The 18996-nt window shown below is 40.3% G+C and overlaps 1 protein-coding gene across 13 annotated transcripts in view; it reads right to left on the minus strand.

Annotated features, from left to right (window-relative positions):
* The window catches only part of REPS2 (RALBP1 associated Eps domain containing 2), a 231016-nt gene that overhangs the window by 133891 nt on the left and 78129 nt on the right, over nt 1–18996 (minus strand). For 11 of the 13 annotated variants that reach the window (XR_012026586.1, XM_072817502.1, XM_072817501.1 and 8 more), the window contains 2 exons: nt 18011–18137; nt 10377–10474 (listed from right to left, as the gene is read on the minus strand). Coding sequence is in view for 12 of the 13 variants with exons in the window: in XM_072817502.1 (XP_072673603.1) it covers nt 10377–10474; nt 18011–18137 (225 nt within the window). In the remaining variant the exon portion in view is untranslated. The remainder of the gene's footprint in view (nt 1–10376; nt 10475–18010; nt 18138–18996) is intronic. The other 2 variants (XM_072817500.1, XM_072817511.1) reach the window with 1 other exon arrangement.

Below are 18996 nucleotides of genomic sequence, written 5' to 3' on the forward strand. Positions count from 1 at the left end.
CTGCATGGAGCCTGCTTCTCCCTCTGTCTGTGTCTCTGCCTCTCTCTCTCTCTCTCTCTCTTCCTGTGTCTCTATGAGTAAATAAACAAAATCTTTAAAAAAAAGAAATCCCTATTTGCTTAAGCTAGCCAGAGTACATTCTGTTGTTCACAATAAAACCCTGACCAGTACACACCCTTAGTCTAGACTCTTCCCACTCAGCCAGCCACCCCTCTCCTCACCTCCCAGGGAGAATACCAATGGACCCAGGAGCTAAAATGGTGCTGTTGTAAAGGAGTCTTCCATATTTATACCTAAGTATATACCAACTAACTGAGACCAAGAGGTCTTGGGGAATATGCTAGAAACAACCACCACTCTTTTCCAGCTTTAAATAGTACTATCTGGGACCAGTTGTTCAATTGGGTATTTACATCTGAGAGAGTAAACCAGAGGTGCTCCTATCTACCAAACCAATGTGGGCCCTAGCTACTACCAAGAAAGTTCTGGATACCATAAGGCCCACACCTGTGGGGAAAGCAATGCTGACCCCACAAAGAAAATGTGCTCATTTGCTTTCATCAGTAGTCTAACCGACCTGTTAAGCACTATATGGAAGCTAGAATTCTCATGTGTACCAGATCCTCCATTTTTACCCTCCCTCCACCCTACTATCTCCAACCATGGATTCTGTAAAGCCTTAAGGCAGCACCCCCATTGAATCCTAGTATTTACTGAATTTTTTTCCCATAAAAACCCTTCTGTTTCAATGCCAGGTACCCTGTTCTTATATCCTAGAATCACCTCTCTTTCAATGATCTAGTATCTTTTTACTATTCTCATCTTGTAACACAAAACAGTTTTCATGTAGAAGTGCTTCCTAACAAAGAAACTAAGCAACTACCATCACTTTAATTGTTAAGAAGCAAGGGCAGATAGAGTAGATGGTAAGCACTTGAAGAATATAACAAAAGACGGCTAAAAAAAAAAAAAGTAAATTTCAGTATCAATTGAAATAAAGTGTTTCAAAAATAAGGGAAAGAGAATTAGAAGTAGGTGAAGGAAATAAGTAGGAAGGAGACTTGACACAATGAAAAACAGGACCTCTTTGTGGTAATAGTGACTAATTGGAAATCTGTTGAGTCCTAGGTAGTAGACTAAATGAAGTAGAACACATCAACCTTTTTACTCCTCAAGGAGATGGTAAAACTCCAGCTAAGGTTTGAAATCAAATATGGAAGGAATCTGGTAAAACAAGATGTCCAGAACAAGGCACATACATTCCTATAAAATTTATCAAACCTGTTCTTCCTGTTACACACAAAGACAAACACACATATATGCCTTCCCGCCCTCTTCCTGCTCCTCCTCCCCCTCCCTCTCCCTCACCCACTTCTATTTCAGTCAGAGGAAGGGAATTTAGCAATGCTAAGAGGTCAACACACACAGGATGTATTAACATTCACCATCCCTAACAAGAGAAGATTTTCCTAGCCCCAATCTCTACCCATAAACTAAGTAATTCAACTTTCTGCCCTAAAGGTATAAATAAGAAATTCCTGTTGCCAGAGGGCCTTAGGGTGCTCCAGAACCAGGAAAGGCTAGGTTCCTAACCTCCTACAAGGGCCTTGGGTGCCCAGGACATCCTCTCAACCACACAAGGAGCAATTTTCCATATACACTGCAACCTCTCACTCATCCAAAGGAAGAGAGACACCAGCTTCTGGTTTCAGACTGGCAGGAATGACAAACCAGTAAGAAAACACTGATAACTCAAAAAAGGGGCATAGGATATGAAGTGATTTACTGAAAAGGAAACACAAATGTCTCATAAATGTAATATATTCCACTTCACTAATAAAGAGAAATGTTAATTAAAACTACACCTAGATTTTTTTTTAAAAACTACACTGAGATACCATTTTTCACCTATCAGATTTGGCAAAGATGTGTAAGGTTTTTAGGACATTGTGTTAGCACAAGTATGGGAAAACAAACACTTTCATATAGTGTTGGTAAATGTGTGAATTGATAGTTTCCAATTTGAAAATCTCGATCAAAAATAAAAGTGTGTAGGCATTTCACCCAATTGTTCCATTTTTAAGAACTGGTGTGTGCTTGCTTGTGCGCGCACTCTCTATAGATAGATACATACATAGATCTATATATGCATATATACATATGCAAACAATGCTCTGATTGCGAGTTCCATATGCTGATCAGAAGGAGCTGATCCATAAATGATTTATAGAAGATATACACAATAAAATACCATTATCTCAAAAAAAAAAAAAAACAAAAGATGAGAACCGTTATAGAATATTAAAGTTTACTGCTAAGTAAAATATGCAAGTATATAACAGATGTGTATAGTATGCTATCATATATATAAAAAAGTAGAACTCTATGTTTTACACCTATTACGTGTAGTTACATATAAGAATGCCTCCGTTAACTTGTATATGCGTAAAATAGTCCTAAAGCAATACAAAAGAAATGTGTCCTATTATCTGCCTCTTGGGTAGGGAACTGGATGACCAGTGAAGGGGATGGGAGGGATACTTTTCATTCTTCACCCTTTTGTATTTTTTAATTTTTAATGATTTTTTTAAGTTTTGAATTGCCGGGATCCCTGGGTGGCGCAGCGGTTTGGCGCCTGCCTTTGGCCCAGGGCGCGATCCTGGAGACCTAGGATCGAATCCCACGTCGGGCTCCCGGTGCATGGAGCCTGCTTCTCCCTCTGCCTGTGTCTCTGCGCCTCTCTCTCTCTGTGACTATCATAAATAAATAAAAATTAAAAAAAAAAAAAAAAAAAAAAAGTTTTGAATTGCCTTAAGAACAAGGGTATTTGAAAGCTCACAACCCATGATCCAAAAAAACAAAAACAAAAAACACCAGTATGGTGTTTAATGTAGAATCTGAAACTAGCAAGCAGTACCTTAGCCTGCTTTCACTGTGACCAAGTAAAGAGGGCAAGCATCAGTAGGTGGTTGCTTAGCTCTAGTCCCTCATAACATCTGCGTGGGTTTCTTCAGTGGCTCATGAGCCCACTAGTTTGACTACAAGATGCGAAGTACAAAAAAAAAAAGGGCAAGAACTAAACGTGGTGTTATGCGGAAGTGTGCCCAGGGACACTTCGCAGGGGGGCAATATCACAGCTCTCAGATAGGGAGAGGGGAGAGATTCCAAAATAAGGAAGGAAAAAAAATATGCCTGTGGTTTCACTAAACACAACACAACAAAAACAATGCCCACCCAGGCCAAATGACCATGAAAGAGCCCCCCACCCCCCATGGGCCCGACCTGCCACACAGGCCATTCCTCTGGGCTGAGGACCAGGTAAGAGAAGCAGAGTGTATCAGACAGTACTGAAGAGGCCCCTTGTTGACCTGCTTCTTTCTTCTCCACACTCAAAGAGCAACTTGCTCATGACTTGCCTCTAAGCCACCTCATTCAATCCCATCCCAATCTTCCAGCCACAGCCTCTACACCCTGCTCTCCTCACCCCACATCATGCTAGTCCCATCCATCCATAAAATGCCTTTCACCATAAAAGCCTTCCCAGTGCAGCAATAGCCTCCCAGAAAATCTAATTCTTCCTGTTCTCATCAAAATGACTACAATGAACAATTTATAGTAGATAGCCATTCTCTTCGGACTTATGCCACCAGCATTCCAACAGAACCTCAGGGTATTCTTTCTTTCACCATCCTTTACATACTTCTTTTCTATTTAGAACCATTCCAAATGGAGGCAAGGAACAGAGAGAATGTGCTTCCGGCCATAAGTACATACAGTTAAGTTCAAGGTGGTATGGGGGGCATGATAAGAAATTGAAGGAGACAACTAATTTAAATAAATTTTTTCAAGTCACAGACTTTTAGATTAATACGGTGGCTGCTACCAATGTCTAACAATGTCTGCCTATTCATTACAAAACTTCCATCACAAATATAGCCAAAACCCCCAAGTAAAATGGCAGAGTGATGAAGTTCCCTAAATTCTGTTTATTAGTTTTTTGTCTTTGAAGTAATAAAGGCGGGATCCCTGGGTGGCTCAGCGGTTTGGCGCCTGCCTTTGGCCCAGGGCGCGATCCTGGAGACCCGGGATCGAATCCCGCATCGGGCTCCCGGTGCATGGAGCCTGCTTCTCCCTCTGCCTGTGTCTCTGCCTCTCTCTCTCTCTCTGTGACTATCATAAATAAATTAATTAATTAATTAAAAAAAAAATTTGAAGTAATAAAGGCAAGTGAGTATTGAAAATTTACCCTAGAAGACTATTACAAGTTCACTCTTCCAGCAAAAGAAGAAAATATCATAGCATGTTTATTTAAGGTGCAAAAAGTGAGTATGTTTTGATTTAAAATAAAAGATAAATTTTTTCTAGGGGGATCTGCCTGGAAGGATATTTCATTTGCCAAACCTAACTCTGTAAAGTCAGGTAAAAATATATTACATGTATTTTTTATATATGTGTATATACATATACATGTATATGTATATACAAATATACATATATATATGAATACCTATATTTGTTTATATGTGCATAAAATACTCCTGGAATGGTACAAAAGAAACAGACAATACCAGTTGCCTCTGGAATGTGCAACCAATAAAGACTGAATGCCCAACCTCTAGCTTAGCTTACAGATAAATGAGATGAGTAATGAACCATTTTGAAGAATGAAAAAGCGGAAACTTCACATATACAAGAAATATTAGAAAATTCTCAAACTTAATGTTATCAATGGGAAAAGAGCATACATTAATTGAAACAAAGGAGAAAACAAAGAAGACAAAAGCCAGGATGGAGAGTAAGGTTCCACATAGAGAACACTATCAGGAAACAACAGTAGTTCTGTGTGGCTGGAGTATGGAGGGAGAGAAGTGAGCTACTGTGGCTAAAAGGGTATTAAGCAGGGGCGAACACCAGGGCCCTGAGAGCCATGTTCAGGAATATGGGTGATATGAAGAGAGGAGTAGGCAGAAAGTGACAGGTCTCAATCAAGGGAGTACGGTGATTAGATATGTATTTTTAAGATTTGAAGAGGCCAAAAAGGGAAGCAAAGAAATAGAGAGGCTAATACAATAGATTCAGTGACAGAGGAAGATGGCCTGAATCAAAGAAATGCAGAGTAATGGACAGGTAAGAAAGGCACTGAGAAAGTGAAATGGCCAGGACCTGGTAACTAAGTGGGTAGAAGAACCAAGACATGAGTCAAATACAGAGACCAGCATTCTGGTCTATGCTGATAGATGGACAGAGCCAGGAATGGAAGGGTGAAAGCTGACTTTGTGGGAAAGACATGTTAGTTTAAACTTACAGTGGGACATCTGAGTGAGGATATCTGCTGGATGTGGTCATAAGCATCCGTATAGCTAAAGAAGAAGAGAGTGAGAAGGACCCAGGCATCACCAACATGTGAGGCGCTGGTGGAAGGAGGAGAATGGAAAAAGAAGATTAGGAAGAGGTAGTCATAGAAGCAGTAAGAAAACTAGGAGAGGATGGCATCATGGATGCCAAACAATGAGAGCATGTCAAGAAGGTGGTCAGTGTCAAAGCTGCTATGGGGTCAATGAAACAAGGACTTAATCCAAGGTAGGTTCCAGCAACCACGGCAAAGCAGAGGCAGTGGAGTATAGTGGGAGCAAAAGGGACAAATCTAAATCCCACACCAGCAAATTACAAATATAGATGGTATAATTTGTGAAAAGTAAACCACAAAATGACCTATAAACGCATGATAAACAGAAGAATCGGGAAAGAAGACTTAGTATTTCTTTACAAATCACTGCCAACCATTCGCCAATATAGGATATGCTCACTATCTGAAATTTTAAGAGAAAAAACATCAAACCTTGAACAACAACAACAAAAAAGCAAGAAGGAAGGAAGGCAGGCAGGCAGGCCAGCCTAAAATATTAGGCAAAAAAAAATTATTCATTCCAATATTTGGGTGCTTAATTTGGCACAAGCATCTCTCTCTAAAATGGCAAGCTCGGGCAGCCCGGGTGGCTCAGCGGTTTAGCGCCTGCCTTCAGCCCGTGGCATGATCCTGGAGTCCCGGGATCGAGTCGGGCTCCCTGCATGGAGCCTGCTTCTCCTTCTGCCTGTGTCTCTGTCTCTCTCTCTCTCTCTCTTCTCTGTGTCTATCATGAATATATAAATAAAATCTTTTTTTAATTTTTTAAAAATAAAATAAAATAAATAAAATAAAATAAAATAAATAGAATAGAATAGAATAGAATAAAATAAAATAAAATAAAATAAAATAAAATAAAATAAAATAAAATAAAATAAAATGGCAAGCTCATGAGCTACAACAGCATTGGCCCAGGGTCCCGAATAACCTCCCCAAGTACCCAAAGGCCACCCTTCTTCTAATCATGAGGAAGGACTAGAATACAAAGCCACAGAGGAAGCTAGAAGAGAGGGATCCCTGGGTGGCGCAGCAGTTTGGCGCCTGCCTTTGGCCCAGGGCGCGATCCTGGAGACCCGGGATCGAATCCCACATCAGGCTCCCGGTGCATGGAGCCTGCTTCTGTCTCTGCCCCTCTCTCTCTCTCTCTCTCTCTCTGACTATCATAAATAAATAAAAATTAAAAAATAAATAAATAAACAAAATAAATTAAAAAATAAATTTGTAAAAAAAAAAAAAAAAAGGAAGCTAGAAGAGAGCAAGGTTGCCAAAAGCACATTAAGGTGGCCATTTGAAGGGAATGAGTTATCCCAGCCTAGTGTACCACCAGGCCCAATCCATATTAATCCCCTATCACCAAAAATCTTCTCTTTAGATCCCCTCATCTACATGACTAATTCAGGTTGGCATTTTCCTTTCTGGGAACTGGAGTTCAGCCAAACCAAGTTGATAGGCATAAGAAAGAAACCTAAAAACAAAAGCAAGAAAAACACATCAGCCATGAAAACCACAAACTGCTGCCCCTGAGGAAGGCCCCTTGTTCTCATCTTAGAAAGCAAGGCTCCAAATCGGATGAGGAGGGGACAGGGCTTCCATTGATGCCAAACAAACATTAAGGGAGTCAGACTATTTCAGATTATTACAATGGACTATTAAATCCATTCCAAGTCATTCATGTTACAAAAAAGAGAAGAAACTTGTCCAAGGTCACATAATTTGGCCAGACCTGGACAAGAACCCATTTGGTTTCTTCTGCATTATACCATAACTCCTTGTAATGGCCAACCACTGGCAAATACTGATGTCCAGCCCTGGCTCACCCCAAAGCTCCAGAGCCCTATTTCCTACCATCTCTTTGACACCTCCTCTTGGCTACCCCAAATGCTCAAATTTCAACATCCAACACTGAACTCATGATCTTTCCCTAATACTCTCAATGCCAGTTTTTCATCCAGGGCTTCTTAGCTTACCAGATGATATCACCATCTATCTGGTTCCTGAGCCAGACTAAAAAAACATGTCCTATGTTTGAACTCCAGCCCTATCACTTCCTACCTGTGACTTTAGGCATATTAAATAAGGTCTCTAAACCTCAGGTTTTGTCATCGAATAAATGGGATAACATAGCAGACACCCTGGACTCCAAGATGGCTTCATTCGTACCAGTGAAGGAAAAGCAGCTAGGTGGCAAACTAGGAGAGCCAGGAGAGCTGCCAAGCTGGATACTGATATGAGATTTCACCCCTAAAGGCATTGCTGGAGCATTTCAAAGATGTTACTACCAGTATTACAAACAAGTAAGTCAATGGGAAGAAAAGGGGACATCACTGGGATTTCTATGGTGCTGGCAGCTTATGTGCTTCTCAACTACTGTCATTGTTACAAGGACCACTGAAGAGGGCCCAGTGTGCAGGCACATTCTACATTCTTGACCATGACCTTCACCTGGCACCCTTGAATCCTTTCATATCCTATTTGAGAATTCACATCCAATAAAAGATGCTGGTACATGGGAGAAAATGAGGTAACAGGAACTACCTCCTCAGACAGCTGTGAGCACTAAAGGAGACAACATGTATAAAATGTTAGGCACCAAAAAACAAACTATTTTCTAGTCTTTTACGCACTTTTAGAGATAGGTCCCTCTATCTTCTTGCCTACTCCCCCCATTCCCATCCCCTGACCTGGCTAACATTTATGAATCCTTCTCATTTCAACTCAAATTTGCCTCCCCACTAAAAGCCTTCCTTGATGGCCCCTACCTGCTAAGGGTTGATCATAACTGTACCCCTACACACTGTTCTCATCCTCAAAGCACAGTGTAATTTCCATTCACAGCAGTGTAATGACATATTTACTTTGCAATGGTTTGATTATTGGCCACCTCGTTCAATTGCCTATAAGCTCTAGGAGGGCAGGGACTGGGAATGTTAAATCTTGTTTTGTGTATCCTCAACACAGTACCCAGAACTTAATAGGTGTTTAGTAAACATCAGTTGAATAAAGTACCCATGAAGCATATCTATCAGCAGGAAACATGGACCCAGAGATTAGAAGTCACAAGACACCAATCCATGTAAAAACCCATGGCATCCCATCTAGGGGACTAGGCAGAAAGGGTCTGGTGAGCCCTTTCTGACCACTGCAAAGTTCATGATTTACTGCCTGTTTGACCACCAATCTAACAATTCAGGATTAGGTCTCTACAGCACTAGGATACAATCTGCACAGACATGCACAGCCACATCCTGGAGAATTTTGTGGATGAATCCCAGTCCTTCCAATTCCTCTCCTAATGTAACCATCATTCCACAGTAAGTGTGATTCTTGTGTTTAAAGACACATATTTTTATACCACAGGACCTCTAAACATAGCCAACTACTACATCTGGGGCTCAACTAAAGAAACAGCTCTTTGTTCCAACTTAGGGGTGAAAGTGAGCTCTACTGGACCTAGGAGAGAATGGCATCTTGGCTCTCCAATATGGTTCCAGTAAGGGATCTTCCAGAATATTTTTTTACTACACCCAGTGCTTGTTTATGTAGCAAGTCCAAAACCTAGCCTCCCTATAATATGGAACTCTAATGAATAGCAAAATATTTTAAAGTGCAGATTTTGACACTAGGCAGACCCAGCTTCAAATTTAGGTTCTGCCACTTACCAGTTATGAATAAAACTTTAGACCCATTACCTGACCTCTCTCGGCCACAGTTAAGTCATCTACACTAATGGATAGAACAGTACCTAGATCTTACAGTTGTAGGAAGCATTAAATATAAATATACAGGATATGGCTAAGTTATTATCCTTAAGAAAGTTCTTTGTACACAGATAAAATTCTGTCTATAACACAGTTCTGGGCCTAACAGATTGCCCCATTCACAGAGCATATTCAGTTAAGTACCACAATCATCCTTAGCCTTTGTCTATTCTGTTTGAGACTTAGCACCTCAATTCCTTATGGGAATATCTGACACCACCCTTCTATTCTGAGTAGAACTGCCTGTGAATAAGTGATCCTTCTTCCTAAGTTGGATAACGAAATGTCATACAAACCACCCAACTTCCTCTTGTCTTTAGGGTCAGTGAACCCAGTTTTTTCATAATTCCTCTCAGGCAGACACACACACACCAGCATGCACACACCCTTTTTTGAGAATATGTCTTCCCCAGCACAGGACTCAGAGATACTGCATAAGATAACAGTTGTAGACACGAAAATGATAAGCATTCTTTATCCAAAAGAAAACATTGGATAAAGGAAAGATAAAATTTTCTAAGCCACGAAAAACGGAGACATCACTTGTGATTCTGTCATAATATTCCTTTTATATCTACTATATGTAAGAAATAGTAGTCACTGCCATATGTAAAATAACTGTTCTCCAAACTGCACGCACTAGGCACTGAAAGAGAATATGGAAGAACTACCTCTGCCTTCCAAAAGCTTGCAGTGTAACTGGAGGCACAAAACAAAGGACAACAGCTAAATTTGCACTGAATGAATTAATAATAATAATAATAATAATAATAATAATAAAGAATAAGGCAGAAATAAGATAGGCTATTTGGGAAAAAAAAATAAAGCACTCCTGAAAGAGATGCCTAATGATGTAGGTAGAAGGGCATTATAGACATACAAAAGACCAAGAACCAGCTTGGATTAGTCTAGAGACACTGAGAAAAGGGTAGAAACACACATTACAAAAAAAGATTTAGGAGAACAAGGAAGCCTGGCTGGCTCAGTCAGTAGTCTTATGAGACTCTTGATCTTCGGGTCATGAGTTCAAGCTCCACACTGAGGGTAGAATTCACTCTTAAAAAGATTTAGAAAAATATATAAGCAACAGAATAAGAAGTGCAATATTTGCATAAGGGGGCAGTTTTATATCTTCCTTGAAAAAAACATAGAGGATCCATCAAAAAGTCACGTCCCCGAAGTCTCCCACATATGTGGCATAAAACATCACTTACCCGAATAAGGGAAGCCTTATGCCGAGGGGGCTTGGCTCCTGGGGCCCCTGACGAGGGTCCTTCAGGCTGGACAAGGGGCTGTCTAGCTTCATAAGGAGCTGAAAAAGCAGGAGGAAAAGTCAGCATAGTATAAAAAGCTACTACTCAAAAATGATTATTTCACACTCAAACTGAGACTGTTCTTCAGGGAAGAATTAGCAAAGGAGTCAGAGTTTATCTCCATTGGGCCACGTTGAACAAATAAACCTTGATGCCCCTGGGTACAATTTAGGGAAGCAATCTAAAGACATTCAACTGATTCATGAAAAGACAGGAAAATATTTACATCAAGTTGAGATTAGGAATAAATTAGAAAAGTGGAAAAGTAAGAACCTAAATTGGAACAGAAAGCAATAACAACAGTCAGAAAAGTGCCATGTTATAAATGCTCAAATTCTAAATATCAGGTAACTTCTATATGTACCTGCTGGTTTAAAAGTCTTGCATTCATCATCCACCTTCTCAAGAAGCAAGAAAATAAATATGCATTTTCAACACTAAGAATCAACGTTATTATTAATTTTTCAAAAATAAATGGCACAGTCTTCTTTCCCTTATTGGAAAGAATGTAAAACCAAGTAGAGAAAAATACAAAAAGGAATAAATGTATTTTATGTTTATTATTTTATCTTTCAATAACCAAATGAAAAATACTTTTGCTGACTTTGAGAAAAGTTCTTACGCCACAAAAACAAATGCATTTTTTTAGTCCCTTTTATTTCCAGAACACTTCATAATGATCTTGCCAATATGGTAGGAAAATAGTTAAATATAATCAAGTAGTATTCAGCTCTAACACAAAGGAGAAATTATCACCCAAGATGAAACCATTTTTTTTTATTTTGTTTATTTATTAGAGACAGAGAGAGAGAGAGTGAGAGAGGCAGAGACACAGGCTCCATGCAGGGAGCCCTATGTGGGACTCAATCCCACGTCTCCAGGATCACCCTGGGCTGAAGGTGACGCTAAACCACTAAGCCACCAGGGCTGCCCGATAAAACCATTTTTGATGAACATTCCCAGTTAACAATTCAAGATTTTGGAAGTATATCAAGAAGTAAAAAGCTGGGGCACCTGGGGGGCTCAGTCGGTGAAGTGTCTGACTCCAGCTCGGGTCATGCTCCCAGGGTCCAGGTATCCCCCTGCTCAGGGGGAGTCTGCTTGTCCCTCTCCCTCTCTCTGCTGCCCCTCTCCCTGGCTTATGCTCTCCATCTCTCTCTCAAATAAATAAATAAAATATTTTTTTTAAAAAAGTAAAATGCTTTCTTCCTAAAGCTTCCTTATAAGTAAAATTAGGTAGAGAGAGCAGAGCAGAGCAGCTTGTTATGGCATTACCCTTAGCATACTTTGATCAGTTGAAAATAAAGGAGGTGTAAAAATACCATATCAAGAACAGCAAACCACTCTTGGGCTCGCATCTGCTTTTTGTATTTCCTCCAAGGGACTGGAATACAACATTATAACACATTTAAAATACATTAGAACATCAAAAATCATCACCTGGAAAAGCATTAAGTAGATTTTCAGACCCTGCTAAGAATAAATAAAAATATATAAACTGCAAAAGACACCAACCCAAGAACATATAATCCAAATCTTAGGTAGGTTTCAGCTGGTAGGCAGGTGTTCCTTTGAAGAAGGATTTTTTAATTAAATTATTTTTTTAATTTTTATTTAAATTCAATTAATTAACATATAGTGTATTATTAGTTTCAGAGGTAGAGTTCAGTCAAAGAAGGATTTTTAAGATCATTCCATTTTGATAAAATACCCAATGCCAGAATTAAACTCTTAATTCCGGAAGTTTTGAACCATAGTAATCTGTATCATGGTTGGGATACTAGTGATCATGAGCTTTTCCTGGGTAGCTATCCCTATGTTTCTGGTTCCCTTCAGAGGGAAGGAGCATCTACTGCACAGGAGGAACACATATGCAAGGAAGCCACCTGGTTCATGGCTCCAGTCCCTTACTTACAAGGGTCTTCCCTTGGAAAAGATAGACATATTTTGTCTTCCCTTGGAAGAGATAGACATATCTCATCAGTAAGGCCTTGAACAAAGACTCAGTTTCATGGGTGATCATTTTTTAAAAGGCCTGGCCTCAATGGCCTGGCCTTTCTTCCTACTCCTGTGGGAAGCCTGGATTGGCCTCACCTGCCTATGACTGAGAAAGTGAGTGTATGAAGCCCATCTGGTCACAAATCTAAAACATGCACTCCGATCAGCTTTGTCAGTACCAGAGCTGATAATCAGACCATCATCAGTCTGACTCTTGTCTCATTCCTCAGTTGGATCTCAACTCAGAAGGTAAAAAGGTGCTACTTACTGCCTCTGCTCTCCTTTCTCCCGAATAAAACCTGGAACATTTAATTCAATGCAAAAGAAATAATTCTTAGGTCCCCTTATGAGAGGTTTGATGAGGAACTAGAAATATCATCTTTCTCCAAAGGGAAAAATAAAAGATGAACCCTAAAGATTTCATCACTCTGAGATTGTCAAGCTAGAACAGAACCACTAGTAACTGCACAATAAAGACTCTATGTCTGCAGTCAACCCAATGAATGATATTCAGAAGCTAACTTTCAAGAATACTTAAGAGCTTCAAAAATTAAACAGGTACCAGATTCTAAAAACACAAAAGAAAACACTAGGCAACATTTGAGCACCTACAATGTGCCAGGAACTGTGCTCGGCACAGAGGTTTATATAACATTCCTTATTTGATCCACAGGACAAACCTCTGAGGCAGATGTTATTCCATTTCACAGATAAAAGAAATTAAAACTCAGAGAAGTGACACACCCAGAGTCCCACAGGCCAGAAATGAAGGCTCACCAAGTCTACGTTTAGGCCCAGGACACTGACATCACAACCCATGCTCTTAAGAGAGTACATTCCTAGGATTGATATGTCAGAATAAGATGTGTAAGAAAAAACAGAACAGGTATCTTGATTTGGAGATAAGGCATTAGATATCAGAAGAAACAGATAAGATTTGAAAGCAGTTACCTCTGGAGATCAGAAATAGGTTGAGTGGGAAGGAGAACAGTTGTTTTCACTACAGGCATTTAAGTATTATTTAACTATACGGATTACTGTGATTTAAACATTTTTTTAAATATGGGTAGCAGTATCTGCCTCTGAGGGTTGTGCTAAGCAGCAAATAATGCACATGAAGATCTCTGCATGATGCCTGGCACACAAGTCTTAGCCACTGAATATTAGCTACATCCAGCAAGTTAGACTAGCAGGAGCGAGGAGAGAAGTTGAAGAGGGGCTCTGAAGCCAACTGGTCTGGAGATCCTCAGTCTGATTTAAAACATACTCACATGCATTCCCCACTAGCCAGGAATCATGGCAGAATTTTGGACAGGAAAATGACCCCAGAAAAATGTACTCCTACAAAACTATTCCAGCAGCGAGACTCCTTTCTGAAAAGGAATAAATTAAGAATAACTCTAGGGGTGCCTGAGTGGCTCAGTTGGTTAAGCAGCTGCCTTCAACTCAAGTCATGATCTCAGAGTCCTGAAATTGAGCCCCACATCAGGCTCCCTGCTCAGTGGGGAGTCTGCTTTGCCCTCTCCCTCTGCCCCTCCTCCCCCTTACTCATGCTTGCTTGTGCTCTGTCGCAAATTTAAAAAAAAAAAAAGAGGGATGCCTGGGTGGCTCAGAGGTTGAGGTCAGCTCAGGTTGTGATCCCAGGGTCCGGAATCAAGTCCCACATCAGGCTCCCTGCTCAGTGGGGAGTCTGCTTTGCCCTCTCCCTCTGCCCCTCCTCCCCCTTACTCATGCTTGCTTGTGCTCTGTCGCAAATTAAAAAAAAAAAAAAAGAGGGATGCCTGGGTGGCTCAGAGGTTGAGGTCAGCTCAGGTTGTGATCCCAGGGTCCGGAATCAAGTCCCACATCAGGCTCCTTGCATGGAGCCTGTTTCTCCCTCTGCCTATGTCTCTGCCTCTCTCTGCGTGTGTCTCTCATGAATAAATAAATAAAATCTTTTTAAAAGACAAAATAAAAGGGCAGCCCGGGTGGCTCAGTGGTTTGTGCCGCCTTCAGCCCAGGGCGTGATCCTGGAGACCCGGGATCGAGTCCCCCACATCAGGCTCCCTGCATGGAGCCTGCTTCTCCCTCTGCCTGTGTCTCTGCCTCTCTGTCTCTCATGAATAAATAAATAAAATCTTTTAAAAAAATACAGTTAAAAAAACAAAATAAAAAATGAAAATAAAGAGTAACTCTAGAATGTTTACTACATAGAGTCACTAAGATTTAATAGGTTTTAGATAAGCTTTTCTGTAGATCAAAGAGAAGATGGAGTACAGAAACAGGAAAGAGAATCCTCAGTTTGTCAGATGGGTTGATGGCATGGTGAAGGCAATAGAGAGTTATGAAACAGATGGAAAAGAGCATGGAATCCTTAAGAAAAACTGAGTTCTGAAAATGTGGGGAGAGAGAGAATGAAGACATGTGGGATTCTCTTAATTCTTGACCTAAGGATAAATGACAGAAAGGGAAGCAGACAGGCAAAGAAAATCCTCTAGGGGAGAATCTATAGACATTATAAAAACAAGAGTGAACAAGCTTTGAAGTGAGTATTATAAATTAGAAGTAAAAAATCACAAGACTGAACCAAGTTGCAGATAGACAAACTCTCCCCTCCTTTGACTTACAGAAGACTGAATGGCACCTGTCAACATTTTACTTCTGAATGACCTTGTTTCCAGCTACAGGGACCTAACAGACTTCTAATCAATGGCTAGACCCAAACAAAAACTCAAATTCTTTGAGATACAGGCAACTGACTGTTCACTCAGACTCCTCTTTATGGGTATGCTAGGCAAAGAAGAACCCTCTGAAATAGTAGCTCATCAACTTCAAGGTTCATGATATTGAGAAAAACCAGGAAAGATAACTTAGAAAAGTACATTTCAAGAATAAAAGAGTGACCACTAGGAAATGTCTTCACATCTAATAGAATGACTACAATTAAAAGCACTGAAGAAAAGGGAACTACGGAGAGAACCAAATGCTGGCAAGGAACACGGAACTCTCATACATTGCCAGTGGGAAAATACAGCCACTTGGTAAAACTCTGGCAGTTTCTTATACACCTTTCCCTAAGGTACAGCAATGCTACTCGTAGGTGCCAGGGAAACGACAATATATGTCACAAAAAGACTCACAAACAAATGTTCATTATAGCCTTACTCATAACAGCCAAATACTGGAAACAACCCAAATGTCCATCAACAGAATAGATCATGAAATCGTGGTACGTTCACACAATGAAACACTACTGAGTACTAAAGAGAAACAAACTACTGAAATCCAGAACACAGATGAATCTCAAGCACTAAGCCAAAGGAAAGATGGCAGACACATAAGAGTCCAGCCATTCAGGGCAGCCTGGGTGGCTCAGTGGTTTGGCACCTGCCTTCAGCCCAGGGTATGATCCTGGAGACCCAGGATTGAATCCCAGGTCTGGCTCCCTGCATGGAGCCTGCTTCTCCCTCTGCCTTTGTGTCTCTGCCTCTGTGTGTGTGTGTGTGTGTGTCTGCCTCTGTATGTGTGTGTGTGTGTGTGTCATGAATAAATGAATAAAATCTTTAAAAAAAAAAAAAGAGTCCAGCCATTCAATAGGATTCCATGTATATGAAGTTCTGAAAGACAAAACTCATCTAAGGTGATAAAAAGTCAGGACAGTCCTCACTCTGGGAGCCAGGGAGGGACTGGAAAGGGGTATCTCTGTGGTGATTGAAATGTTCTATTCTTGATCAAAGTGGTGGCTACACGGATGTTAAAATTCAAACAGGATGGGACGCCTGGGTGGCTCAGTGGTTGAGCATCAGCCTTTGGCTCAGGGTGTGATCCTGGGTCCAGGGATCAAGTCCCATATCATGCTTCCTTGCATGGAGCCTGCTTCTCCCTCTGCATCTCTCATGAATAAATAAATAAAATTTTTTTTAAAAAATCAAACTGGAGATTTTTAAATGTGTGCATTTTATCATTTAGAAAACACAATAAAACACAATGAAGGCACAGACAACTCTGATACAGGCCACTAAAAGTCCAGAAAGATGGAGAGAAGCTGGTTGTCTCCCTGCCAATGGGGGAATGGAAGTCCAATGTGAATGGAATGAAGAAAGAACAGGGCAACAAGCAGAGCAAATGCAGACAAGTTTTTAAAGGAATAACAAACAAACAAAAAAAGTCAGGGTAGAACCTGGTAATAGGCTGATTTAGTAGAACAAAAAATGACTCACCCGTGAATTAAAAACCAAACCACAGGCACCATGCTGGGCATAAACCTCCAATGTCCAACCCCAGATAACATTAGGAATCAAAAAGAACTCCATTTCTAGAACTAGAGAAGTCAGGCACGAGAGACTTTAAGAGGAAAATGAAAATTCTCAACCCTACTGAGTTTCAGACCCTACCGGGACATTCAAGTTTCAGGAGAGTCATTTTTGTTACCATCCTTTAATAACATCATCTTACATTTGCATAGGACTGAATTTCTAATCAGACTTTATACCCCTGTTCTCACTAATCCTCACAACACCCCTCCAGAATACCATTACCCCATTTTAAAAGAGGAAAGAAAATCATGGTTCAGAGCTTGAATGGCTTGCCCAAGGTCACACAGCGAGTCACATTAAACCCACGACTTCTGATTCCAATCAAAAGACTTTTCCATTATGCCACACCTGCTCCTCTCTCTACAAGATTACAGCCTCTCTCTAACCTAGCACACATTTTTATCTGTATTCCTTCCAGAACTCACCACTATTTTCAATGCAGCAAAAACCTGCAGAAACTGGGTCATTTTCAAACACAGCCCACAAAATACAAAAGGAGGATTATGGATAACCAATTCTAGAATACCTTTAATTGGTCCTATCTTAAACTATGAGCCTGAGCCCCAGGACAAGATGCTGCAGTGAATTTATGGGGCTTTAGGCACTGCAGGCTAGGCGGCCAACTTTGCAAGTCATCCTCAGAACCAACTAACATATTTTACCACTAACATGGCCAACACAGCATAAATGTGAGCAAGCAGGCAACCCCACAACTAGACACTTCACACACTTCTCAGCAAAATGTTTCCCCTACCATTTACTTCCCTTATTCGTATTCCCAAACACAAGAGCTAAATATTTTCATTTATGTGATCAGTCTTGAAAGGTTGAATCAACTCTTTTGCTTTTGCAGTTATATTTTCTTAAGTAGTTTCATAAAAGCAGTTGTTATATAAATATGTTTGGAATGTTTGCTGAAAGGAACAACAATTCCAATACCCATCTTTTTCACATGCTATGTTCCTGTGTAATGAAATCTGTATATGAAGGATTAAATTGTCTAAATCATTTACAAGTCCAAAGATAAACTAGTTTGTAGGAGAGGAGACAAGGCATTACTAAGATATATTTCATTTTCTTCTTTAAAAAAACCTTGCTTGAGAGTATAAAATTAAATTGAGCCATGTTTCCAAGGACAGAGATAATTAAGTCAGGAGATTCAGCAGCTGGTGGCGTTGCTGCCTGATAGATTAAGGAGTCTCTAAGACACTGCTGGGACAGCTGGACAAGATCGCCTCTTACCTGGATGCATCTGCTCCGTGCTGCTCCGCAGTTTGCTGTAGCCATGGCTCAAGGGCACCCTCTGGTAATGAGGCGGGGAAGAAGGAGGGGAGGCGAGGGGTGACATCGTGGGAGACTGTGTTTCCTGCTTCAAAAGAACCAGAGCAGAGTTCAGAGGCAATCACTCGAGAAGCCTGGCGCTCTGAGCTGCAGTTATGAAGTATAATGCAACCCTATTGCTGGTGAGATGGCTGATTTAACAAATGGAGGGAATGTTTTCTCAAAAACACAGTTTGGTTAAAATGCAGTGTCTGAGGATTCACATCTCCCAGAGAATCAAGTCTCGCCAGCACTTAGTTACCTAAATTACTAAAACAAGCCTGAAATGCTTTCAGTTATTCCACTAAAATTTTCCTTTGGAAAATGGAAGACAATGATCACATGAAATAGCATTCATTCTCCCCAAATCTGATCTCCTCGTGGATAAATTCCATTTTTATTCACTTAATAAAGGCTATTTCCTGGATTTACACTTATCAAGTCTTTTGGCACATGTGGATATTAAAAACATACATTTAAAATGCTTAATGCTAAATGTTCCTGGAGCTTACTATGCCAAAGTAAAATGCCAGCTTTTTCTTTTCCACACTGGGGGAATTATAAAACAATTCATTATGAGAAAACCATTCCTAACCACTAGAATGGAGGCTTACTTAACAAGCTACAGTTCAAATTTCAGTTGAAATGTGAATTTTATGTAGGACTCTAGCAAGGTAAACAACCTTGCTCTGCTACTGGGTTTCCTCCTCTTTTTTTTTAATGCTATCAATAAACTGGAGTACCCAAGTAACAAGGAAATAGTACTTTTAATCAATATGCAGACTATATAGGTGCTCTCAGCCTAAAAATAAAAAAGCAATCTGAGATACTGATCAAATACTCTTCTTCAAGAAAAAGAAAAGAATATTTCTTTTGAAGTGTAAGTTCACAACAGATTGGATGGGCCT

This window comes from Canis lupus, chromosome X (genome assembly GCF_048164855.1).
Source record: "Canis lupus baileyi chromosome X, mCanLup2.hap1, whole genome shotgun sequence".
Classification (NCBI taxonomy): domain Eukaryota; kingdom Metazoa; phylum Chordata; class Mammalia; order Carnivora; family Canidae; genus Canis; species Canis lupus.